Genomic DNA, 25,092 nt, shown 5'->3' on the forward strand with positions numbered 1-25,092 from the left:
CTTCAGAATCCTCCTTGACACAGTGCTACAGGACAGCTCTTACTAATCCATCAGAGTTGCCATTCCTTGATAATAATGTCTAAGCTTCTTTCTGGTTCCAACAGTCTATAATTTTTGTGATCAAGGTTGGGAGGACTAAACCAAGCATTATCCAGTAATAACCCACCTAGACTTAATTCCTGGATCTTAGTCTAAGATACAAGTTAAGTTAAACCAACTGATAGGATATTGTTGAATGAGTCCTACAGTCCTGGGTTCCAATCCTGCCTTTGCCTCATCCTAGCTGTGTTACCTGGAGCATGTTACTTCACCTCATCTTTAAATTTTGAATATAATGGAACCATCTCATAGAGTTGTTGTGAAGATTAAGAGAAATGAATTATATGAGACTCTTGATACCTGATGAGCACAAACAGAGATTTGTTACCTATTGGCGGACAACATTTGTTGACCGCCACCTTCTTACCCACAAAGAAAAAATCATAGTCATTCCTCACATGTGATCAATGTTTTAAAATTTGCAAGGTGCATTTTCATTTACAATTTTAATTAATGATCATTACAGCTCTCTGAGCTTGACCGTTGAGAGGTAGGGCAGGACCAACACCTCCCTCCTTCCAAACTGCATATTCTTCGTAATGCAGCCAAAGAATTATTTGGAGTAGCTTCGCTGGATCCCCAGTTATAAAAAGTGCCTCCACAGAGCTCCAGCCCCATTTTCTCTTCATCCTTGTTGGGCAGTGGCTCAGTTTTGTCATCAACATCCAAAAGAAGTGTGAGAACCTCTGAGGGTCTAGGTCTCGTCATTTCTCTCTCCCGCTTCTCTCCACAGGATGGCACATTTGGGCTGAACTGCAGTGAGCGTTGTGACTGCAGCCACGCCGATGGCTGCGATCCCATCACAGGCCACTGCTGCTGCCTGGCCGGATGGACAGGTAACCCCCTCTGCCATGCCACCATCCTGGTCCTGTGAAACTGAGCTCTTGGTATTCTCCTGCTTCTCTTGACTGTTCCTTCTTTTTTTCCTTCACTTTTTCTTCTTCTGGCTCCCTACCTATGCACCTTATCTTTATATCCTCTGGGCTTCAGTTCTCCATTTCATTCCCTTTGAGTAAACAAATATTAATTGAACACCTAGTATGTGCAGGCTCTGTTCTAAGGGCTAGGGGCAGACCAGTTTAAAAAAATTCAGACAGAGGTTTGGGTGCTCAGTCTGTGTTTGCAGAGGATATGGTGGAGAGGAGGACAAGGAACTTTCTCCTTAGCCCAGGCTCAGACTCCTGGCCCCTACATGTGTCCTGGCAGCTCACCTCCTAAATAGACGGCAAACCCATCCATTTCTCACCAGCCACTGCCACCACCCTCGTCCACTGAGCACTATCTCTCAGCAGGCACTGCCTCAGCCTCCCTTTTTTCTGTGGGCCTCCCCTCTTGCACAGCTCCATCCACTCTGCACATGGTGGCCAGATCCGTTCACATCAGTCCCTGCTCAGGATGCCTCCATGGCTTCCCATGACACTGATCCAAAATCCTTACAGTGACCTGGGGTCCACATGGCCCTGTAAGGCCCGGCCCAACTCCTCCACCTCTTTTGTGCCCTCCCATCACTCACTTGACTCCACCTCCTGGGCCAACCACCCTCCCTGACTCCAGGCCTCAAATGTGCATTCCCTCTGCCTAGATCACTCTTTCCCCTTCTCTTCGCCTAATAACACCTCCTCATCCACCATATTTTGACGTAAAGATGACTTTTCCTCCGGGAAGCCTCTCTCCCCCTGATGCTACCGCCTCCCCAGCCTGGCCAAGACTGTGAAAGAGCCCCTGTAATTAATTCTCACAGCACTTTGCTGTACTTACCTCAATTGTCACTGAACTCTGATTTGAGTAACGATTTGTTTATTATCTGCCTCCCACCTTGACCATCAGTTCTGTGGAGGCAGGGACCGCATCTGCCTTGTTCACCACTGTATCCACTGCCTGCCACACACTGAGAAATGGTTAAGAACACAGAGCTGGCACCAGACCTCCTTGGGCAAGTCCTTTACCCTCTCAGGGCCTGAATCCTCCATCCATAAAATGCAGATAATTATCATCCTTATAACTACAAGATCATTTTGAAGTTTAAATGAGTTAATACCTGTAAGCGCTAACAGTGCCTGGCACATAATAGGTGCTCAGTAAGTGTAAGCCACAAATACAGTGTTAATGTTACGTGAATGAACCCACTGGCCATTCCCAAAGTGGTGGACAGCAAGGAGAAAGAAAGGCATTGCTGGCAGTGTAGGTCCTCAGATAAATAATTCACACCAGGCTTCTGAGCAACCTCTGTTCTCTGCAGCCAGAAAGTTTCTGAGCAGCTGAGGGCTGGGGACATTTCTTCCTCTATAGCATCTCCGAAATGACTCCCTTGCCCTGCCGCTTACTACAGAGCTAGGCTCCACCCTGGTTACTGGCACCCTAGACTCTTAGCTGGAGCCACATGGAAATACATTTTATTTTTTCATTGCCTTAATTTCAAGTGAACCAATAAGATTTCAATGACATCTGGTGCTTAAAAATTCTATCTTTGATGGACAACCTTTCAGCAAGGTCTCTGCTGTTCTAAAACTAATTTGCCCAAACATGGTCCTGAAGTCATTTCAAAGGAGCAATTGATGTCCTGAGATTTGTTAAGCAGAAGGAAACCAAGGAAAGACAGTGAGGGTACAGGGTAAAGGCCCCAGCCTCCTGCTCATCAAGCCCTCCCCACCCACTGCTGACTACCGAGCCCCTGGCATGTTGCTTGTGCCTAGGCTCAACACTTGTTTTTCTCTGCTCTAAGCATGTACATGTCTTCTCCCCTTGGCCCCCTCAGCCACACACTTCTTGACTGGCATGATATCTAATTCACCTTGCCCTGCACATAGTAGGTGCTTACTCAGTGTTTATTGAAATAAATTGAAAGAAGCTGGCCTATAACCATATATGGCCTTTCCCCTTGAAGTGAAGGAGACCTTGACGATGTTCCGCTCCAACCTCCTATGCTACAGATGAGGAAAGGGAGCTGCCCAAGGTCTCAGGACATTCGTGCCAACAGGATGGGAGACACTGGATTGCATTGTAAAGGGGAACCATTTATTCATTCAGCTAGCATTTATTGACTCGAGCCATCACCGAGTCTTTATTTGGCAGCTACCATGTGCCCGGCACTGTGCTAGGCCAAGCAGTAAATGGCAAAATTCAACAGCAATAGCCCCTGGACACCTACTGTGTGCCAGACACTATCCTGGGTACTGGAGATGCAAAAATGACCAAGATCATTTCCCTGCCCATTAGGAGCACCTGGATAAAGAGAGTCAGAAGTGTCAAGAAGCCATAGTCCCTGTCTTCACAGGACACACATATATGAAATATTCAAATGATAGGTAGGGACAAAGTTGTATGCCACTATCAAATAGACGCTTGAATCCCTAGGCAGACATTCAGGAAGACTTCCTGGAGAAGGAAGACCCAAAAACCCAAAACAGTCCCTGAAGGATGTGGGCTGCTGAATTGCTGCTAGCCTTGTGACATGAACTAGAGGTCACAATATATAGATTCTTAGCCTAGTTTTACCCACCAATGTAGATGTGTAGGGGGCCCTGAAAGATAAAGCAGGGAGATTCCCTAAGGGTAAGAATGGGAGGGACCCCTAAGGGGGATTATTATCCCCATTCAACAATAGGGAAAACAGGGTCTAGAGAAGGCAATTAACTGATGATGCCACTCCTCTTCAGAAGCTGTAGTTGGAGAGCCTCCCTTTAGGCCAAGGTCAAGCCCTTTGACTGCACCGGTGCAACTGGCTTTTCCACGCGAGGGGAAACCCTGGACCCTTCTCTCCACTTAGATGCCAATGTCTTAAGTTCCAGGGAACTCTTAGGACATATAACAACCTCAAACAGGAGCCCCACACCCACAGAACCAGGCCTAGACTAGAATAATTGGCAGATCCTAGAACCCAGTGGGCCCTTGCAGCCATCTGCAATCTGAGCATAATCACCTTACACCTGTGGTTCTTAATCTCCAAAAAAGAGGACACCTTTCTGACATGAAAACATTTGGAGGATCCCACACATGAGAGTAGCTGTACTTTTAACATCCACTCATTTGGGGGAAAACATGATAGCACCAAGCTGCCATGAATTCAGGGGTGCTTTTGCATGCATTGTGTTTTATTGATCACAGTAATATCTGCATACAGTTTTAGGGAAAAGCCTACAACTATGGGAAAGAGCCTTGGGCAGCCTAACCAAGCGTGCTTACTGCACAGGAGGGATTGGAGGCCCCCGTCAGACAGTGGAGCTCCTCTGTAGTCCAGGGCGCCTCGCAAGAGCAGCAGGGTCCCTCAGCCTGCAGTCTGAACAGGTTGTTTTCAACAACCACAGGCCAAAGAATTCCTTGGGGCAGATCATGGCTTTTGGTTTTTTGTTTTTTACATCTTTATTGGAGTATAATTGCTTTACAATGGTGTGTTAGTTTCTGCTTTATAACAAAGTGAATCAATTATACATATACATATATCCCCATATCTCTTCCCTCTTGCATCTCCCTCCCTCCCACCCTCCCTATCCCACCCCTCTAGGCGGTCACAAAGGACCGAGCTGATCTCCCTATGCTATGCAGCTGCTTCCCACTAGCTATCTATTTTACGTTTGGTAGTGTATGTATGTCCATGCCACTCTCTCACTTTGTCCCAGCTTACCCTTCCCCCTCCCCATATCCTCAAGTCCATTCTCTAGTAGGTCTGTGTCTTTATTCCTGTCTTACCCCTAGGTTCTTCATGACATTTTTTTTCTTAAATTCCATATATATGTGTTAGCATACGGTATTTGTCTTTCTCTTTCTGACTTACTTCACTCTGTATGACAGACTCTAGGTCTATCCACCTCATTACAAATAGCTCAATTTTGTTTCTTTTTATGGCTGAGTAATATTCCATTGTATATATGTGTCACATCTTCTTTATCCATTCATCTGATGATGGACACTTAGGTTGCTTCCATATCCAGGCTACTCTGTGGTTTCCCCCGCTCCAGGCTCCCCTTCGGTCCGTCCGTGTCGCTTGTCCGGGCTTCACCTCTTGTGCACCTGAAATTCCACTGGGAGAGACCTCCATTGAGGAGGAAATGTGACCACCAGATTCTCACTGGGGAAAGACTGTATTCCCACGAAGAAGCTCCCCGCACCCCATTCCCTCCATTCAGAGGCCTATTTCCTGCAGAGTGGCATCTGAAGCCTCCACCCTGCTGCAGAATTGACCTGTCACAGGGAGGGAGGCCCAGGGAGGGAGCATGGGCTAGACTGAGGTGCTGGAGGAGAGTAAAGCCTGTTGCATCCCCTCCCCCTCCACTCTCTCCCTCTGTTCTGCCCCCTCACCTTTCCCCACCCACCCAGGTAAACTTGTGTAATTCCAGCCTGCCTGTAAACTGGTCCCACCGCTCTCCTGCTGCCGCTAGGGTCCGCTCTGTTCACTGAGCCTGAACGTCTTCCTCCCTCTTTCTTTTTCTTTCTCACGATCCCTTTCCTTATAACAAGGCAGACGTGCTTTTTAAACTAATTCTGCTCCTCTCTGAGCCTCTGATATTCACCTTCCAAAGCCAAATTGGTCTCCTGGGTCCCCACGGTCCATTCACCTTACGCGTGGCAAACTAGAAGCCTTTCTGCCTGGGAGGAAACCCCACGCCAGAGCTGGGCATCCAGCCTCAGGCCTTTTAAAATTCTTCTCAGCCTTCAGGCTGTAATCACCCCAACACATATTTCCTTTCTCTCAGCTCAAAAAGACCATGTAGGCCTTGCTCCTCTTGCTTTGTTTTTTTTTTTTTTTTTTGCGGTATGCGGGCCTCCCACTGTTGTGGCCTCCCCCGTTGCGGAGCACAGGCTCCGGACGCGCAGGCTCAGCGGCCATGGCTCACGGGCCCAGCCGCTCCGCGGCATATGGGATCCTCCCAGACCGGGGCACGAACCCGTATCCCCTGCATCGGCAGGCGGACTCTCAACCACTTGCGCCACCAGGGAGGCCCTCCTCTTGCTTTTTGACAGATTCCATCCCTTCCCGCATAGGCCACTGTATGTCAAACTGAAGGTCATTAAATCAACTTTTGGGGTCACAACTAGCTTTTTTTTTCTTAAGGACATAGAGTACATCATAGTGCAGAGAAAACATCAGATTGCATCACAGTGACCGTAAATGTCATTTGCAAAATGTTGGTTTCTATTATACATGTGTGTGCACATTTGATATAAAATACATATTGCACTGAGGACTGTGGTCAAAAGAATCTGAAAAGACCCCACCTGCTCTCTAAGTCACTGCCCAGGGGCTAGTTGGCTAGGGCCCAGCAAGGATCGGTGGCTCCTGGGCTAACGTGGGTGGGCATGTAACTCACTCGCAGCTCATGTAGCCCCTATAATGGCACTCACTTGCTGCACAAACCTTGGATACCAGCTAAGATGTCAAAGACAAAGGAAGCCCTTCACGATCTGATCCCTTCTGATTCCCACAATCTCATCTCTTGCCGTATCCCACCTTGTACTTTATGGTTCAACCACACTATGCTGTTTTATCTTTCAAGGCGTGATTCTCTCTCCTGCCTCCTGCTCTTTGCACATAGGGTTTCCTTTATCTGGTCAATTCCTCCTTGGTCTTTAGGACTCAGTTCAGGCATCGCCTCTTCCTGGAAGCCCTCCCTGACCAGCCAAGCTTCTCTGTTTTTTGCCTCCATATTCCCAGATGTACTGTGTTTGCCTCCACCTCTTCTTACTGCATAGTACCCCCCCACACCATTCTTCCTTTCACCCTCACCCCTTACCACTGACCTGAGTCTGCCTCTGGCCCACAGGCATCCACTGTGACAGCACGTGTCCGCCCGGTCGCTGGGGCCCCAACTGCTCCGTGTCCTGCAGCTGCGAGAATGGTGGTTCCTGCTCCCCAGAGGATGGGAGCTGCGAGTGTGCCCCAGGCTTCCGAGGACCCTTATGTCAGAGAAGTAAGGCTGAGACCCTGCCCCTCAGACCTTGGACAGCTCATCCTCCCCAGCCTTCCCAGCTGGAACTAGGACTGGCCTGAGGGAGGCTGGGCTTACACAGTCAGTCCCCATCAAATCCCTCCCTCTAATCCCCTTTCTCCTGGCCCCGACTTTTCTGTCCCCAAGTTCAGGGCCTAGCCTGGCTCCCCAGTAGAAACAGGACCAGACCACAACTCCTCTCTGTAGAAAGGGACGGGCCCTCCCAGGTGTGGGGCAGACGCCACTCTCCCCATGCTTCTGAGAAGCCTCTCTTCATCTCTGTGTGGGACTGGACAAGTAGCCAGGCTGTCTGGGGCCCCTTGGGCTGCTGACCACCATCTCCCCTTCACCCCCAGTCTGCGCCCCTGGCTTCTATGGCCACAGCTGCGCCCAGCCGTGCCCCCTCTGCGTGCATAGCAGCGGGCCCTGCCATCACGCCAGCGGCATCTGTGAGTGCCTCCCCGGATTCTCCGGAACCCTCTGCAACCAAGGTACTGTTTCTAGGGGGAAGGTGTGTGGACCAGCGAGACGAGGAGTCCCAGAAGGGAAGTAGCAGGGAAGGAAGGTTCAGGATTCTCATCATACTCTGTGGAGGCAGCTCCTTGGCTCTTCAGCGCTTAGACCTACCTTAATAAGAATTGGACACACCACGGGGCATGAGGCAAAGCCATTATGCAGTTGAAGGAACAGGCTCAGAGAGGTTAAATGACTTCTCCATGGTCTCACAGCTAGAAGCAGCAGAGCTGAGAAACAAATTCTGACTCCAAAGCCCAGTCTAAATGGATAAAAAATGAAACAAGTGTAGATGAGGTCCACATATGAAGTGACCCCAAATGGCTTGTGCTGAGCGCCAAGTGGGAAAGGCAGAGAATACTGTGGGAGCTCAGAGGAGATAGTTCTGGCTTTGCTGGAGATGGCAACTTCCCAGCCCTTCTCCCCTCACACTCAGGCCAACACTAATCCCTCACCACACGCTTTCCTGTCTCAGCTGCAGAATCCACAGCACCAACTCCAGCCAGCTCTTCCACTCAACGGGAGTTGAAAAGGGAGATAAAGCTTATTGAATTGGTGTGCTGCTAAACTGGCTCTCTGGGGGGGAAAAGCCCTAATCTGTATCATTTGCAAATTTCCATGCTGTAGATATTCCCACCATGGCTGATTCTAAGGTACCAATGGTTTAACACCGGTCGTGCAATTCCCGAATATTTAATAGCCAGTGTGAAGGTAGAAGCTGGCTCCGTTGCACACCATTGCTTATTGCTGTCCCTGGCTTAGTTAGGCCAAGGCAGGGTGGATTTGGGGGACGGCTCTGTGCCGTGTAGGACTTCAGCTGGGCCTTAGCCTAAAAGGCAGAGATGGAAGAAAGGCATTGTGGGTAGAGGAACCAACCTGGGCAAAGCACAGAGGCGTGCATATGCGACTATCCAGCCATAGGGAATGGCAGGAGGATGCAGGGGCTGTGGATCGCAAAGGGGACTGAGAAGGTAGTCTGGGGACTCCTGGAAAGTTTTGAAGATAAGGTTGCAGAATTTGTACTTTAATCTGTAGGGAGCGAAAGGATCTTAGTCTAAGGTAAACGTAGAGCTAAAAGCAACTTCAAGGTCATCTGTGAGAGTCTTATCTGGCCTCTGTTTAAATACTTCCTTTGAGAGCTCACTGCCTCCCAGGGGACTGGATTCTTTTGATGAATAATGACCACTGAGCTGGGCTATTTTTCTAAGTGTGTGGGCCATTAATATGTATGAGTGGAAAGTTAACTCCGTGATGCTTTGAGGTCATGAGAAGTTTGGACCCAAGGGAAACATCTGTGACAGTTTCATTTGCTTGCAGTCCTCCTAGGACAGTTTAATCATAACCTGACATGTTGAGGTTTACTTATTAAACATCAGAGACCCAGCCGTCAATACAGATAGGCCGGGTCTAAATTAGGACCTAAGCAGCCCGAGGAGTAACTCTCACATCCTGCATTGTCTGATTTATCGCCCGCTGGCCTAATGAGTATTTTCCACACATAGATCTAACAGAGTTTGCTATTAATGGCAACTGCCCTGGTTAAGTCTCAAACCTTGTAAAAAATTGAACTGACGCTTTCTAATGACTGGCTTTCCAGCGAGTTACAAATTACAGACACTGCTTATGCAGAATCATTAAACATAGATTAAATACAACCAGATGTTTTCTTTTCACCAGCCCCCCTTCTCTCCACCACCCCTCTCTTTGCCTCACTCTTGATTCAGCTAAGAAGTCACCCAATTAATGTATTAGACTGATCACATTAGCAGCTCTGCGGGTGAATTTGTCAGCCTTGCATATGTGAGAAAGACTTCAAAGATAAGACTGTCCTGTTAGAGAAGCTCAGAGTTGGTTTTAGGGTGGGTGTCAGTGGAGCATCTCTGGCACCCAGCTCCCCACAGAGGGCCAGGACTAGGGGATGGGTTCCCCACATCATGTACCTCCCAGAGGCAGGGAAGAGCATGCTGGGTGACCTGCTTTTCAGGAAGCCAAAGCTGGAGGCTGAGCTGCAAACAGGTGAGATGCATGTCATCCTCCTGGCAGTGGACCTGCCCTGGAAGGAGCTAAGGTTTTTGCTAGGGAAGAGCACAGGGCCCAAATCAGCCAGCGTGCCCATAACCATTAACTATAGCCCAAGGCCAGTGGGTGAGGGTTATCAGTCCCATTTCAAAGATGAGGAAACAGAGACTGAGAGGGGTGATGTGGTTTGCTCGGAGGTACTTAGCCAGTGAGTGGCAGAGCTTCCTGGCTGTGTGACCTTGGGCAAGTTACTTAACCCCTCAGTCCCTCAGTTTCCTCATCTGTAGAGTTAGTAATAATGAAAATATGTAATAATGAGAGTATTACAAGGTTAACTGAACTAATATTTGTGAAGCATTCTGAACAGTGGTACATAAAAGTGCCATAGAAGTGTTTGTTGAATACATAAATAAAACTAGTACCCAAACCCAAGGCTTTGGGCTAGAGAGCCTGGTATTGTTTGTCCCAATTGCTAATCATGTCCAGGAGAGGCACAGAGTGGCCACAGATCCAGGTGCCCACCATCCAGTTGGGGAAGGACTGGCAATATGAGGCAGTGTGGCCTAAGGGAGGGGTTCCAGCCCAAACTGCAAGAGATGTGGGCCTGGGGAAGTTGCTTTTCTTTAAGAATCAACACCTTCCCCTGATGCTCTGTGCGGCTCAGCCAAATGAGGGCCTCAGGGATTCAAGGACTTCCTCCCCCATAACAGGGATGCAAGGAGGCCATCTTGGAGGGTGTAGGGCCAGCTGGAACCAGGCTCTGAGGGGAGGATGTCAAACTGAGAGGAGCTCGAAGGGACAGGGGTCACTGATTCCAGCAGAACCCACTGGAACATCACTGCTCCTGGGGCCGGTTTTGACCATTTGGGGAATAGTTCCTGAGTGTTTGTTGTACGCCATGCACTGTGCTGGGCACTCGGACACAACAAAGAACAAGAGAGCCCAGTTCCCTGCCCTCACAAAGCCTGCAGCCCAGAGGGGAAAATTCTGAGCTCAGCCTTTCCCAGCAGAACTTGGGGGCTGGGGTGGGGGGAGAAGGGGCAGCAGTTTATTTCCACATATTCAGCCACCGTGCCTTGAGCACCTGTTGTGTTTCCAGGCACTGTGGGTGTGCAGACACGGGTGGAACCCAGGCCCGGCCTGAAACGGCTCACAAGCCACAGTAACAGAAGACCAGGGAGGAAACTAATAGAGGGTCCTAGAAGCTCAAACAGGGACATAGCCTCCCAGAACATAGAAGAGGGGTGAATCTGTTAGGATTAAGTTCCGCTATAAGTAACATAAAAACCCAAAATAACTGACTTGAAGATGATAAGCTTTGTTTCCCTCACACATTTACAAAAAAAAACAAAAAAGATAAAAAGAAAGAAAAGCAAAGATCCAGAAGTAGGCCACTAGGGAGTGGTAGGGTAGCTTACATAGATGTCAGGGACCCAGGCTCCTTCTATCTTATTGTTCTGCCATCCTCAGCACATGGCTTCCACCTCTGAGGAGAGGTAGCTGCTTGAGCTCCAGCTATCTTACCCACAATTCTCATCCATAACCCACATTATTCTTCAACAGGAAGGATGAATGGGCAAATAAAGACACGCATGTCCACTTACCATTGATCAGAATGTAGTCACGTGGTCATACCCCGCTGTGCAGGCGGCCATACGCCCAGTTAAAACTACCTCTAAGGAAGAAGAGAATTGATGTTGAAGGACTAGCTGTCTACTACAGAGGGGTCACTGGGGAGGTGTCTCGTAGGCAGGGTAGGATTTCCACAGCTGGGCATGAGGGTCAGGGAAATTCTGGGAGGGAACAGCTGGAGTGAAAGCCCAGAGGAGGAAAGGCATGGGGTGTTATTTGGAAAGTGGTGTGTGGTCCAATGTCTGGGTGATGAGGTATGTTTAAGTGCTGATCTCTAGGATCTAGGTTTTATTCTGGGGCACTAGGGTGCCACTGAGGATGTTTGAGCAGGGCATAGGAGTGCCATGAAGAGAGCTGTGCTTTAGAGAGCTCAGGCTATAGGAAGCAGGTGGAGGAGGAATTGAGAGGGAATTGAGAGGGAGGTGCTCGGTGAACACTCATATCTAGTCCTCCAGGAGCTTGCAGCTTTGTTGAGGAAACCAGCCCTTCCTCCAGGAGCCAAGGAATGACTCCTCCAGGAGGGGCCGGGATCAAAATCCTACAAAGGACACAAGGTGGAAATACCATGGGAGCTCAGTGGAAGAGAGCACCTTGTGGACCCAGGAGGGCTCTCCTGGGGAGAAGGCTGAACTGAGGCTCAAGGAACAGTTGGATTTGGAGAGACAGAGGAAACGGGGACAGGGATAGACATTCGGGGCCGGTCCTCCAGCCGTCTAACTGCAGTCAGACCTGCCACCCTGCATTTGTGCCTCTCCTTCCAGCTATAAACGTTCCCTGCCCTCGCATTTGTGAGATCAGCGATGCTGACACAAGTGTGGTAATGGAAAGCAGAAGGCTGCGGGGCAGTGCAGGGACCACTGGACTGAGTGCAGAGGTGGGATCCCCAGCCTCACCACTTCTGTCTGAGACCCAAGTCAAGTGATTCTACCCCTATGGGCCTCAGTTCGTTCCTGTCAGAGGGAATCATTACTAGAGGCTCCTGAAGAATGCAGCTGTGGACACAAGAGGGGGAACTCATTGATGTGGAAATGGAGAAGGGTGATGGGGGTGCTGAGGTGGGCAGTTCCCACCCAGATCCGTGACGCCAGGGTGGCCATGGCTGTGGCCTGGGAACTTCTGGGGGTGCAGCTGTGGGTGGTCGTCTGAGGAGTACAAGTGGGAGGGCAGGTGCCAGGCTGTCCTGTGCCCACAGTGTGTGCTGGAGGGCACTTTGGGCAGGACTGTGCCCAGCTCTGCGCCTGTGCCAACAACGGGACCTGCAGCCCCATCGATGGCTCCTGTCAGTGCTTCCCTGGATGGATTGGCAAGGACTGCTCACAGGGTAAGCTGCTGCCCCCTGGGGATGCTCCCCTGGGAATGTCCCCCCCGCCCCGACCACGGTCAGGCCCAGAAACACCCACTCCCTGCCCAGAACCTCTCTGCCCCTGGTGCTTCTACCTCTCAGGGCTGAAATCTCCTGCAGATAGGAATGTCCTCCTGAGTCCCGTATATAGTCTCTATAGCTAACGTGATGAATTACTAGGATTGATCACTAGCATTATTAACTGCTAGTATTAAAGATATGGGCATTATTGGTAGTATCATTAATACTATGAACGCTGAGTATTAATACTCCTAGCACCTGAGCAAGGAGTAGCCCCTAAGTTTGGATGGGGAGGAAGAGTGAGTAGGGAAGTGAGGGGAGGCCCGGGCAGTTGCCTCGCAAGGGTGTCCTCTGTGTGGCTCATGTGACTGATGTCCTGGGCATCATAGGCCTGGGCAGAGCGTTGTAGGGGCTGTTCATATAAGGTAAACCCAATCTGATACAGAGCTAACAGGGACCCCCAATCTAAAGGCAGAGACTCAGCCTCTGCCCTGTGGAGTCCTTGGCTGATGGGTGAGACCCAGCCAGTACCCCTAGAACGGTCCCAGTTAAGATGCCCTGGCCCAGGACTTCCCTGGCGGTCCAGTGGTTAAGATGCTGCACTTCCACTGCAGGGGGCAAGGGTTTGATCCCTAGTCAGGGAACTAAGATCCTGCATGCCTGGGCAGTGGCCAAAAGAAACAAACAAAAAAACTGGCCTGAAGGCATTTCCATTCTGGTGGAGGAGACACCCGTGCCATCCTCCAGGAGCTCCTTAGCTCCCTGAGAAGAAAGAAGTCCCTACCCTGGGAAGGTACCCCCCCATCCTCATGGGGAAGTTAGTACACACAGTATTCACACCGTAAACCGCAGTGTTTACAGTTTACCACACGCTCCAAATCAGTCATTCCCCTAAGAGGGAAGGTTCAGAAGCCCTCAGAACTGGGAGGGTGGGCAGAGAATCCGGGCTTAATGGGCATCCTGGGTGACTGGGTCAAGAGGTGAGTGGAGGAATTCTGGGAACAGTGGTTAAGCCCCGTGAAAGCCAGGAAGTGCCACCCGGGGGCATCCTGGCATCTTGGCTGACATGCACTCCCCCTCCCTCTCCCTCCCTCTCCGTCTGCCCCTCTCTGCCTGGCCCTCACCCTCTGCATCCCACCCACACCCAGCTTGCCCACCTGGGTTCTGGGGCCCCGCCTGCTTCCACACGTGCAGCTGCCACAACGGGGCGAGCTGTAGCGCCGAGGATGGGGCCTGCCACTGCACCGCTGGTTGGACCGGACTCTTCTGCACGCAGCGTAAGCCCCGCCTCCCAGCCTCCCAGCTATTTGGAATCCCATGCTGCGGCCTGCTGGCTGCCGTGGGCATCGTCTGGACCTGCAGTGGAGGGTGGGAGGAGGCAGGCCCCAGGGCTCGGAGCTATCCACCCCCACCACCCACCCCTGGGGTTGAAGAGCCTGGCCGGACTCAGGGGGTTGACGCGCCCAAAGTCCTGGAAGGCCAGGGCTATCGGGTACCCTAGCAATCACCAAGACCAGACCCTCCTTGGACAGGGGGCCCAGCGTGGGGAGGAGCAGCCTGTGGTTGCACAGCAAAGAGACATCAGCCTGGCCTCTGGTTCCAAGGTACCCTTGTCCAAAGGACTCCCTGCCTCTTCAGCGTGAGGGTTCCGAGCGTGGAGCGTGCAGGGTCTTGCTAGTCCTCACCCCACGCTCAGAGAAAGAAGGGGCAGGAGACAGGTTTGGTCCCAACTGCACCTCAGCAGTCGCCCCCACCCTCTTTCTCTTCAGGCTGCCCAGCAGCGTTTTACGGGAAGGACTGTGGGCGTGTGTGCCAGTGTCAGAATGGTGCCAGCTGTGACCACATCAGCGGCAAGTGTACCTGCCGCACGGGCTTCACTGGGCGACACTGTGAGCAGAGTAAGCTGTCCCGACCCCTGACCCTGGTGTCAATGCCAGGCCTCAGCCTCCTGCAGGGGAAGCCTCCCCCTTTGAGGTCCACCCATCAGGGCCCTGCACCGCCTGCTCCCTTGACTTTTGGAGCAACTCCCGAGGAGACAACCTGAAGGTTGGGCCTACGTTGGCTTCTGAAGAGTTTCTTCCTTCAGTGGGGGTGGGGATGGGGCATGTGGAGGCAGAGCAGAGCCTTTGCTGGGGGCGGGCTTATCGAGAGGAGAGGGCGGGCTTATCGAGAGGAGAGGGAGGGCTTATCGAGAGGAGAGGGCGGGCTTATCGAGAGGAGAGGGAGGCAGATCTTGTTTGACTGATCTTTGAAGCCCCTGTGGCACCCGGCTCCGAGCCTGACACACGGAAGATGCTGTGTAAATATGGACAAGGTGAGGAGGAGGTAGGGATGGGTGTCCCCCCACTCAGGGTGATAGGTGTTCGGTCTAGCCCCAAGTAGCAAACCAAAGCACATCAGGAGCTACAGAGAAAGAGGCTTCACTCTGTGAGGCAGAACTAACCCTCACAGCTGCCCACAGAAGGGATGGGAGGGGTGGAGAGTGGGCGTACCTCACGGTCGACTCCAATTCTTTGTGCTACACAGGATGTGCCCCAGGAACCTTTGGCTATGGGTGTCAGCAGCTATGTGAGTGCATGAACAATGCCACCTGTGACCATGTCACAGGCACCTGTTATTGCAGCTCTGGATTCAAAGGGATCAGGTGTGACCAAGGTAATACACAGATGGCAGAGTCCCCGGGGAAGGGGGCTATAGAAAGGGCCCCATGGGGCAGGCTCTAGGTAGTATCCAATGGGAATGACTGAATTTTATAAGGACACTCTGTGACTTCCTTTTATTCACATTGGGAGGAGAGTGGGAGTGGAATGGAGGGAGCTGATGAGGGGGAGGCTCCAGGCACTGGACAGTTAGATGGAGAAGGCAGCCTCTCAAGCACCACTTCCCTCTGCTCATCCTTGGCAAGTTTTGTGAGCCAAGGAAGGATGACTGACAGCAAGCCAGTGCTGTGGAAGGGTCAGCAGACCAAGTCGGAAGATCTGCCGAATTCTGGTTCTGCCATTACCTGCTAGGTGTCTTTGGGCCGGTCATTTCCTTTTGCTGGGTCTGTTACTCCACATGTGGAAAGACACAAGGTTCTGCTGAGAGCCAAGGAGCCCAAAGGGGGTCAACCTTGGCTCCAGGTCTATAGTCAGACAAGACCCCATAGTGCTGTTGTGAGGACCAAGTTAAGATGAGTAAAGGACTCAGCACAGTGCCTGGCACATCAAGTGAGCACTCGATAAATGTTTTTTGCTGTTGGCTGTAGGAGATAGGGATGAGAATGGGCACCCAAGCATCCACAGTACAGAAAAGGGGCCAAAAGACATTTCCACTGCATTCTGATGGGGGATGAGGGACAGCCCACACATATATCATCAAGAGGGGTTTTAGGAGCAGCAATCCTGGGCCCACTGGTACAGCACTCACAGCTTTCGTTGCCAGTCTCTCATTGGTGCTCACAGCGGGATTGCTGTCCCCATGTTACAAATGAGCAAACTGAGGATTCTGAGTCACACAGCTGGTAGACAGGGAGGGGGCTGAGTCCAGTTTTTCCTGACTCCTGAGAAACCCACTCTACCAGTTACTGGTTGTGTGATCTTGGGCAAATTACCTAACCTTTTGGTGTCTCGGTTTCTTCATCTGTGAAAGGGAAATAATTAGTCTTTATTTCTTATAGGACTTATAAACAGCTTTTTATTGGGCTGCTGGGAAGATCAAATGAGTTAATATCTGTAACTCATTTTTAGAACAGAGTAAAACACTCAATAAACATCCATTATTTTGGTTCCCACCTATGATCACATTTGCTCCTTGTCACGACCCTGGGACTCTACCCTTTGTAGGCAGTTGAAGACAAGACACGTGAGGTTGAAGGGATTGAAGAATAGGGCCAAGACCAGCACCCGGGTCTCCTAACGCTAGGAGTCTAGGCCCCAGGCTGAGGAGATCTGAAGAGCAAGCAGGGCTGCCCCAGGCTCAGCCCCTCCCTCTGCCCGCAGCTGCCCTCATGATGGAGGAGCTAAATCCCTACACCAAGATCAGCCCAGCACTGGGTGCAGAGCGGCACTCGGTGGGTGCTGTCACAGGCATCGTCCTCCTGTTGTTTCTCATTGTGGTGCTGCTGGGCCTGTTCGCCTGGCACCGGCGGCGGCAGAAAGAGAAGGGCCGAGACCTGGCTCCCCGCGTCTCCTACACACCTGCCATGAGGATGACCAGCACTGACTACTCCCTCTCAGGTAAGGGCTATGCCTCCAGCAGCTCCCCCCACGCCCCGCCCCCGCATACACACACAGAAGACCCAAGAGGAGCCACACGGTATTCTTGGGGACACTGGGGTTTACCGCTGAAGGTGGGTGGTCGTGCCTGCAGAGTTGTCTGCTGGGGCTGGATGCTCAGGCTCCCCCGCAGAGAGAATGGAGGCGAGGAGCTGGAGCTCACTTGGTAGATGGGGCTCCTGGGGGTGTCATTTCCAGGGTGCCCACTCTGAACAGCTACGGTTAGGAGCCTTCTTCCATTTCCCCAGAGCTTCCCCTCCTCCTCACCGGGCTTTAGCCACAGGAGCACCCACACTAAGCAGTAAATTTCCTAAATGCTCCAGGGGAACCTCTCCCCAGCCTGTGCCACCTCAGGAAACCAGCCATGGGGCCCAGTGTCCAAGCCCTGTCCCATTTTTGTTTCCTTGGTGAAGGCCTCAGAGCACCCCTCCCTCCCAGTTCCCAGAGTTAGGAGGGCCCTATTTATACAGTGGAAGGGGACGGGGCCTGACGTGGGGAAGTCTGAAAGCCTGGGCAATGTCCCTCGAGTCAGGCCTGCTGGAACCCAGTCTGTTCACAAGTTGGGTAACAACTCCAGCAGGCATTTATCTGGGAGGCTGGACTGCTGCCTTAGAAATAAGAACAGCTTTTTGCTTCATATTTCATTAAACAGAAGAGGTCAAAATGCTCTACAATTGCCCACAGCCCTGAGCCACGGGAGGGTAGGCCTGTCAGGGTGAGCACAAGGATGACGGCTCTCTCCAGCTGGCTCCATAGCTCATGGCTGACCTGCAGCCTACTGGACCTTGGACTTACTTAGAAAACCAAGATCACGTCGGCCTGCTGACATGTCCTTCCTGCTAATTCCATTGCCTACTATTTGCCCAGCTCTGTGCTAGGTGCTGCAGGATAGACAAAAGCAGCCCAGGTGCAGACCCCACCTTGAGGAAGTTCCTGGCCTACATGCTGCCCTGGGTTTCAGCCAAAGTAGATATCCCCTGATGAAATCCCAAAGCTCATAGGGAGGATTTGGGGATTTTCTTCTATGACTATAGTAAGCGAGGTTGGCTAGGTTTTCCCATGCCATTCCACTGGAATCTGCAGGAGGGCAAGGCTAAGGTCAGGAGAAGTGGGGTTCTCTTTACAGCCTCACTACTGGGATCTGACCCTGGGGGAGGCAGGGGAGGGTCAGCACAGCCCTAGGTAGTGACTCAGGGATATCTGAGACTGTCAAATTAACACTTCTCATGCTGGTGCCACCCTCCACACTGGCAAGCCTATCCTGCAAGCTGCAAGGAGGGCAACCGCAAGGAAAGGGGCAAATCAGGCTCTACACATTTCTAGGGTAGTAGTAGATGCTAGGAAGCTTGGGGGCTGGGAGACTTGACTGTCTCTCTCTGCAGAGCACTTTCAAGGCAGCCCAGCCCAAGCATTAGTTTAGGGGTGTCTCATGCCAGGGGCAGGGATGTGATGGCATGTGGCACCTTGTTCTCTTCCCAGATTTGTCTCAAAGTAGCAGCCATGCCCAGTGCTTTTCCAATTCCAGCTACCATGCACTGGCGTGCGGGGGGCCTAACACCAGCCAGGCCAGCACTCTGGACAGGAACAGCCCCACCAAGGTACTGGGCCCCTAACTCCTCAGCCCCCATCCACTGTCTTCGCATTGAGCCCTCACCTCTGCCTGGGAAGAAACTGCACCACCACCACCCCGCCCAGGGTCGGTGTGGAACCAACTGCCAATACAATACACATTGCCCTGTGATCCCATGTAAACACTCTGTGAAGCACGTAAGAGGAAGCCACCAGGTTATATGGAGCCAACAAGTGCCATGTAACCAGGACACATCACATGTAACCAACTCACAGCATCACTCAATATAACATACACCCCTGTGTATAACCAGTGGGTACCAAACCATGTGATTGTCACGTAATCATGTGTAGCCTTGTCACACATAACCATGTAACCACTTTTGCCTCATGTTAACACATATAATCAAAACACTACAGCATTAATCACCACAGTATGTTACCAGCACCTTGTGTGCAACCAGCACATTATAGAGTAACTACTATTACTTAGGTACCACCTTATATCCTTATATCTGGACATACTACATGTTATCAGTACACACCCACAACCATTTGTTGCTGTCAGAACCATCACAAGGGACGTGGAACCCAAACATCAGCCACAGCCAAGTGTTCCCATTTACAGTGAGTCCTGCAGGCCTTCAAGGTCAGGTGTGTACCACCCTGGACAGGGCCTTTCCTCACAGCTCCCAGCATAACACTGGCTGATGGCAAGACGTCCTCTTACAATCACAGGCCCTTGGGGCAAGGATGTCTCAGCACACATGTGTAGTGAGCACCCCCTGGTGTGCCAGGACCCATAGTGGGCAGATGAGAGGTTCAGAAATGAGGGACAGCCCCAAGGACCACAAGGTTAACGGGCTCATGCTGCATACCTGCGCGCACACACACACACACACACACTCTCTCTCTCTCTCTCTCTCTCTCTCTCTCTCTCTCTCTGTCTCTCTCTCTCTGGCAGGACCATGGGGGGCTGCAGGAGCACAGTTTTCATCCTCCAGGTCTGTGCCTTATAGAGCTCTAGGGATCCTTTCTCCCCATCTGCCCCAAAGAAAATGTCCACCAGTCCACGGACCATGGCTGCTGCCACAGCCCTGGTAGCAATGCACCCTGAGCCCCCTAGCAACAATGACACAGACCCCGTATCGCCCCAGGAGCCACCCCTGTCAAGCCAGCACCCAAAGGCCCTCTTCAGGGGCTCTCAGCCTCAGTTTTCCAATAGAATGGCAGTGCTGCAAGCAGGGGTACTTCGAGGTCCATATGCAAAGCCTGTGGCCGTCAGCCCCACACCCAGCTTCACAGCTTTAGGCTGATCTGAGGAGCCAAGGGAAGGGAAGCCAGGAGCTTCCCAGCAGGAGGTCCTTGATTAACTAGAGCCACATTATCAAGGCTACAGCAGGTTAGAGGCAAAGGATGCAAGATGTGAGAGACCAAGTCCCTTGTGGCCATGTCATTCTTGGTCTCACACTGACAGGGAAGCACCAGCCACCCTCTGTCACTCAGTAAGGGGGTGGAGTTGAGTAGCCCACTTGGTGACCCTCTGGCTCATTTCACCCCAGGGGCCCAAAGTAGTTCTGTGTGGGCAGGAACCCCTCAGCCTGGCAAATCTTCAGCAAAGGCAGGCAGCTGTGATGACATGGAAAGGACATGGGTCTGGGAGCTGAGACCTGAGTTGTAGACCCAGCTCTGTCACTGGCTGTGTGTGTGACCATGAGCGGGGCCCACAAGCAGGACTCAGGTCCCCAGCTGTGAAATGAGAACAACCATCCTTGCCGCATATGAAGGGCAGCTGTGAGAACGCAGGAAGAGGAAGGGTTGCACCATAAGGCCAACCTACCCTGAAGCTTTCTTGGTCACATGAAAGGAAGATTCTCACACTCAGCCCAGGTCAGGTGGCAGAGGTGGCAGTGATGTTGCAGGCAGCCTCCGCACCCCCCTCTGTGCTGGAGGTGGCCTCGTGTTGCAGCCGAGACGCTGCCAACACCCCTTTCCCCTGCAGCTCAGCCCCACCCAGCTGACCTGCTTTCCCTGTCAGGGCCAGCTTGGCTCAGGCCAGTTCTTGGCTCTCAAGAGGCCCTGCCCCTTGCTCCCCTTTGTCCCAGGGGCCCAAGAGCCCTACAACTTCAGCCAGACTGCTTAGATGGGGGTATATGTTCTGTTCCCACTGGCCTCAGCCACACCATTGGTGGCCTGTCACAGAACACCTAACTCTCCCTTTCCCTCCACGACCTAGCACCTAGGTAGGTCAGGGTCATCACAGGGGTGGGTGCATGAGGGTGGGCAAAAGCAAAGGCTGGGCAGGGGCATCTCAAGGGCACTAGATAGTAACTCGCTCTCCTACTTTCCAAACAGCTCAGTAACAAGTCCCTTGACAGAGACATGGCAGGCTGGACCCCCTACAGCTATGTGAACGTGTTAGGTCAGTAGTGGTCCGAGTCTGGTCCCCTGCCATCACATCCCACCCTCTTCTCCTTCTCCCATATTGACAGGGGCCCATCCCAGCTCCCTGGGAGAGTTAGTAGATAAATCTTAAGCATGGTTTCCCCCAGGGTGAAGGGGTGTGGGGAGGAAACCCAAGCCCCTATTTCAGCTTTCATAAGCAAATGAAGTCCAAGACCCCTTTCATTCCTATGTTAGAGGATAGGGAGAGAGTGGCTATGACCCAGGGACCACAAGGGAGAAAGCTAGGGCCCAGATGTGGGGATTCAGGTTGGAAGCAAAAGATGCACTCACCATCTGGGAAAGGGACCCCTGCCTGAGCCAGGCCCTACCAAGGTGCCCCTTTCAAGGGCTTCTTCCCTCTGCCCCACTGCCCTAGCAGACACCAATTCCTATGGGGGTGCGGGTGAGGGGTGGGGAGTGAAGAGTAGCAAGGCCAGTGGTCTCAGCTCTAGCAAATCCCTCTGGCCCTGCTGGCTCTAGCACCTTTGGATGCTACACATGGAAGCCCTAATTCCTTCCAACCTGCCCCACCCTGACCCTCATCCCCCAACCCCTGCCATACCAGGGCCCTGGGAATAATGGTTCCTCCCTGTCATCCCCTCACTAGACTCCCATTTCCAGATCAGTGCCCTGGAGGCCAGGTACCCGCCCGAGGACTTCTACATTGAACTTAGACACCTCAGCCGCCCCGCTGAGCTACACTCACCAGGTTAGACTCCCAGCCCTACCCTCTATCCCCTGGACCCCCGAGGTTGTCATACCAGACCAGACCCAGCACCTACCCTAACCCCCATTCCTATCCTTTAACTTACCCCCATGGTCCCAGAACTCTCCCTGCTGAGCCCCTTCCCTCCGACATAATTAATCTACAAGCCCAAGTCCCTATCTGAAGAAGGAAGCCTGTCTGGATCCCCCCAGTCACCGCTTCTCCTCCTATCATGGTCAGTGGATATAGACAAACTGCAAGTAGTATTAGGTGAAGGGAATACAACATAACCGCACTCCCTGCAGACCACAGAATACAACCCAAAACCACTGAGAAATGACTTGGAGATGGTGACATCTTTGGGATTCTCTGGGCCCGCGGATGTGAATGGTGGAGAGTTGGCTCTCTGGCCAAAAAGCCCAACGTCCCTCAGAGAGAGACCCCAGACTAGCTCTCCCAGATCATAGGGTAGGGTGGTCCAGTAGGGATCTAGAGAGGTTGAGGCAGGATGTGTCAACCAACATCCTCTGTGCTCATATATTAGGCTCAAACCTGGTAGCTTGGGAAAGATGCAAAAAAGAGACTTGGAAAATCAGTGCTGCTATGGGAGGATGTGAGGTAGGAGTTACAGAAGTAGGTGCAATGAGTGAACAGAGAATTTGGCCTCCCTACAAAGTAGTCCTGCCCTAGACGGCACACTGGACAACCTGGGCCTGAATTCAGGCTCTAGCTGGTTTCTAGAGCTCAAGTGAAATGCAGCTCTACCAACCCCTGCAGGTCTCTGAGGCCAGTAGCAGTAAGAAGAGCAAAGGTTCTAAATCCATCTACCTGTTAAGTAGGCACGGGCTTCAAATACCCTGGGCTTATACCCAGGAGGCTGTGCTCCTGGCTGTGAGCCCCCTAAGCAGTGCTCAGGACATTCAACAACCCCCACCACACACACTACCACCACCCTGCACCTCTCTCCATTTGGGAGCACCCTCTGGGCTCAGCCCAGACTTCTCCCTTCAACCACTGTAGCCAGAGCCACCACACGCTGTCATTTTTTCGCTTACACGGAGGCAGGCTGCTGGCCAATGGGAGAGAAGACTTGAGAACATCTGGGCTCCAGGTAGAACTCAACTTCTCACTTGTCGGTGTGATCTCAGACAAGTCACTGCCCTTCTTTGAGTCTGTTTCCTGTTCTCTAAAAGGGGAAAAAGTTAACAGCCTAGACTCCCTCCCTCAGGGAGGGCAAAAGAAGCCCTGGTCTAGAATAAGGTGCTGAGCTAACGCCAGGGATACAGACTGTTACAGTCATGCTTCTGAAGGGCACAGGTACCTACAGGCCCTTTAGAGAATAGCAAACTTGAGAAAAACTTGGATCTGATTCTGCTCTATCACTCAGCAATGTGTGGAAGGAAGGGAGATAGGAGTAGGCTCCTGCAATTTCAACTAGGGACCTCTATATGGAAGAGGTATGGGGAGGTATCTAAACAGCCATGGGTTGGTCTTCAGTGTCAAAAACTGGGGAGAGTCAAGTGGAGTCAAGCTGTATTTTAGTAAGCACTTGCTGCATGCCTTGCCTGATATGGCATTCTCAGTTAAAAGCTGAAAATAATGGCTCTGTGAGCCCAAGTCATCACTGTCCCAAATTTAAAGTATCACATAATTTCTTTTCTGGGATCACCAGTAGCAAAGAACCAGAGCTAGGTCCCTGAAGCTTTGTGTCCTTCCTGCCTCTGGCTGGGGCTCAGAACCATGCATTGTGGGAGCCTAGGATAAACTGTGACTGCCAAAAGGGAAAAAAGAAATCCTTGGGACTCAAAAACACTGGTAGTATTGTTCAAATACAACTCTCAATTATGTGCAAATGGTCCACCCAAAAAAAGTGGGGCAGGGGGAGGGGGACTAAGCCAGCTGACTATGTAAGGGAATGACTATACATTCTGTAGAGATGACCAATGAAGAACCTCAGCTACCTGTCCACCTCCCTCTGGCTCCCCTCAGTCGAGCTTTGGATCCAGAAGGGGAGAGGGAAGACCAGAGCTACAAGGTGAGAAACAGTCTTCACCCCCTCTCCGAAGTCCAACAGAACTGAGACTGGGAATGTCATACACCCTTCGCCCAAGCTAAGAACTGGTTCTGATTCATTCCTTATCCTATACTTCTGGAGACTGAAACTTCACCTACAGTGACCGTAGGTGGCATCAGAACTGCCTTTGATCACCTCCTGGAAGACATTCCCCTCAGAGTGAAGGTTAAAGAGCAGTAGTGCTAAATATGCCAGGGGGTGCTGTAGCTCATCATTTATGCTTTAGGAGCTTTTAAAGAATTCCTGTATGGTCAAGATGATTTAGAGTAGATTAAACCCAGAATAATTTTCTAGCAGTAAAGAACTATTTATTTTCTGGGTAGGGGAGAAAGAAAAAAAACAAGAAAAAAAAAAAAAAGAACTCATGCAGTCTAGGTAAACCTCATTCACCCCTATGTTTTTCTTTCCTTTTACTGTTTTTATGCAGGTGCTTGTGGAATGGATAGACGTCAGAACACATACATTATGGACAAAGGCTTCAAAGGTACAGTATCTAATCCTGACGTCCCATTAGAAAGGGCTTAGCAAGATAAAGAGTGCAAATCTGAAATGGCCAGTTCTACCAGGTACAAACTGCGCATCTCTTTCCCCCACCCCCCCAAAAAAGTTAAAGACCACAGGACCTGGGGCTGCTGGGTAGCTCTGCCCAGGAGGAGCAATCATAATAATAATGATTTCATCTTTTGATTTCAGTTGCACCTGCTTAGGAAACGCTTATGGGTTTTTTATAGATGCCAACTAAATGTCTTCGGAAATGTAGAACGTCATTATCCAACCAATTAGTACAAGTTAAATTGATTATAAAATCTGAAATAAAGTCAATCTACCTGCCCCAGAGGCCTCCTGTCATTGCGCTGGTAAGGAATGCCACCCTGCACCTTCTGGCTTTCTGGGGCACAAGGAATGAAAATAATACCTAGTGTTAATATTATACGGCGCTCCACCCTCACGAGATCTCTGCCCCAGAGAAGAGGGAAGCCAGGACTAATCCCTAACACATGGGAACTGCAAGTTGGATCATCCTTCTAGGAAGTATACAGGTGAAGCCAAATATGAAAGGCCAGGTCCTGCCCCAGGCTTAGAGCCTAGGTTTAAATGACAGAATGTGTGAAACAGGTAGCTTTGAAATTGTTACTTATTAACTCTGACCAACCTCCCTAAGGCACAGTTTCCTCAAATTGCAAGGTTGGGATAAGTATGCCTGTCCTATGATCTAACAAGGTTATCCTGAGCATCTAATAAAAAACACAGATCAGAAGTGTTTCTGCATACTGTAATGGGTTATACTAATGTAAGAGAGTTGTCCTTTTGTCTCTGAGGACTATTTAAGAGTCTCAGCCAAACTGAAAGAGATATGACTTACAGCAGCGATCCCAGTGGATATCCTAAACCTAGCTGTGTACCAGAATCACCTGGAAAGCTTGTTAAAAATACATATGTTCACCCCCCGCAACTCCCCAAGATTCTGATGCCATAGATCTAGAGTGGGACCT

The 25,092-nt window shown here is 51.2% G+C and overlaps 1 protein-coding gene across 3 annotated transcripts in view; it reads left to right on the forward strand.

Moving 5' to 3' along the window:
- The window catches only part of MEGF11 (multiple EGF like domains 11), a 385,575-nt gene that overhangs the window by 353,792 nt on the left and 6,691 nt on the right, over window positions 1-25,092 (forward strand). For 2 of the 3 annotated variants that reach the window (XM_060095218.1, XM_060095217.1), the window contains 12 exons: window positions 833-935; window positions 6,858-7,004; window positions 7,379-7,513; window positions 12,379-12,507; window positions 13,698-13,826; window positions 14,319-14,447; window positions 15,076-15,204; window positions 16,530-16,766; window positions 18,285-18,403; window positions 20,730-20,796; window positions 21,427-21,528; window positions 24,027-24,083. In XM_060095218.1, coding sequence (XP_059951201.1) covers window positions 833-935; window positions 6,858-7,004; window positions 7,379-7,513; window positions 12,379-12,507; window positions 13,698-13,826; window positions 14,319-14,447; window positions 15,076-15,204; window positions 16,530-16,766; window positions 18,285-18,403; window positions 20,730-20,796; window positions 21,427-21,528; window positions 24,027-24,083 — 1,483 coding nt within the window. The remainder of the gene's footprint in view (window positions 1-832; window positions 936-6,857; window positions 7,005-7,378; window positions 7,514-12,378; window positions 12,508-13,697; window positions 13,827-14,318; window positions 14,448-15,075; window positions 15,205-16,529; window positions 16,767-18,284; window positions 18,404-20,729; window positions 20,797-21,426; window positions 21,529-24,026; window positions 24,084-25,092) is intronic. The other variant, XM_060095219.1, reaches the window with a different exon arrangement.

The sequence above is a fragment of the Mesoplodon densirostris genome, chromosome 4, assembly GCF_025265405.1.
Source record: "Mesoplodon densirostris isolate mMesDen1 chromosome 4, mMesDen1 primary haplotype, whole genome shotgun sequence".
Classification (NCBI taxonomy): domain Eukaryota; kingdom Metazoa; phylum Chordata; class Mammalia; order Artiodactyla; family Ziphiidae; genus Mesoplodon; species Mesoplodon densirostris.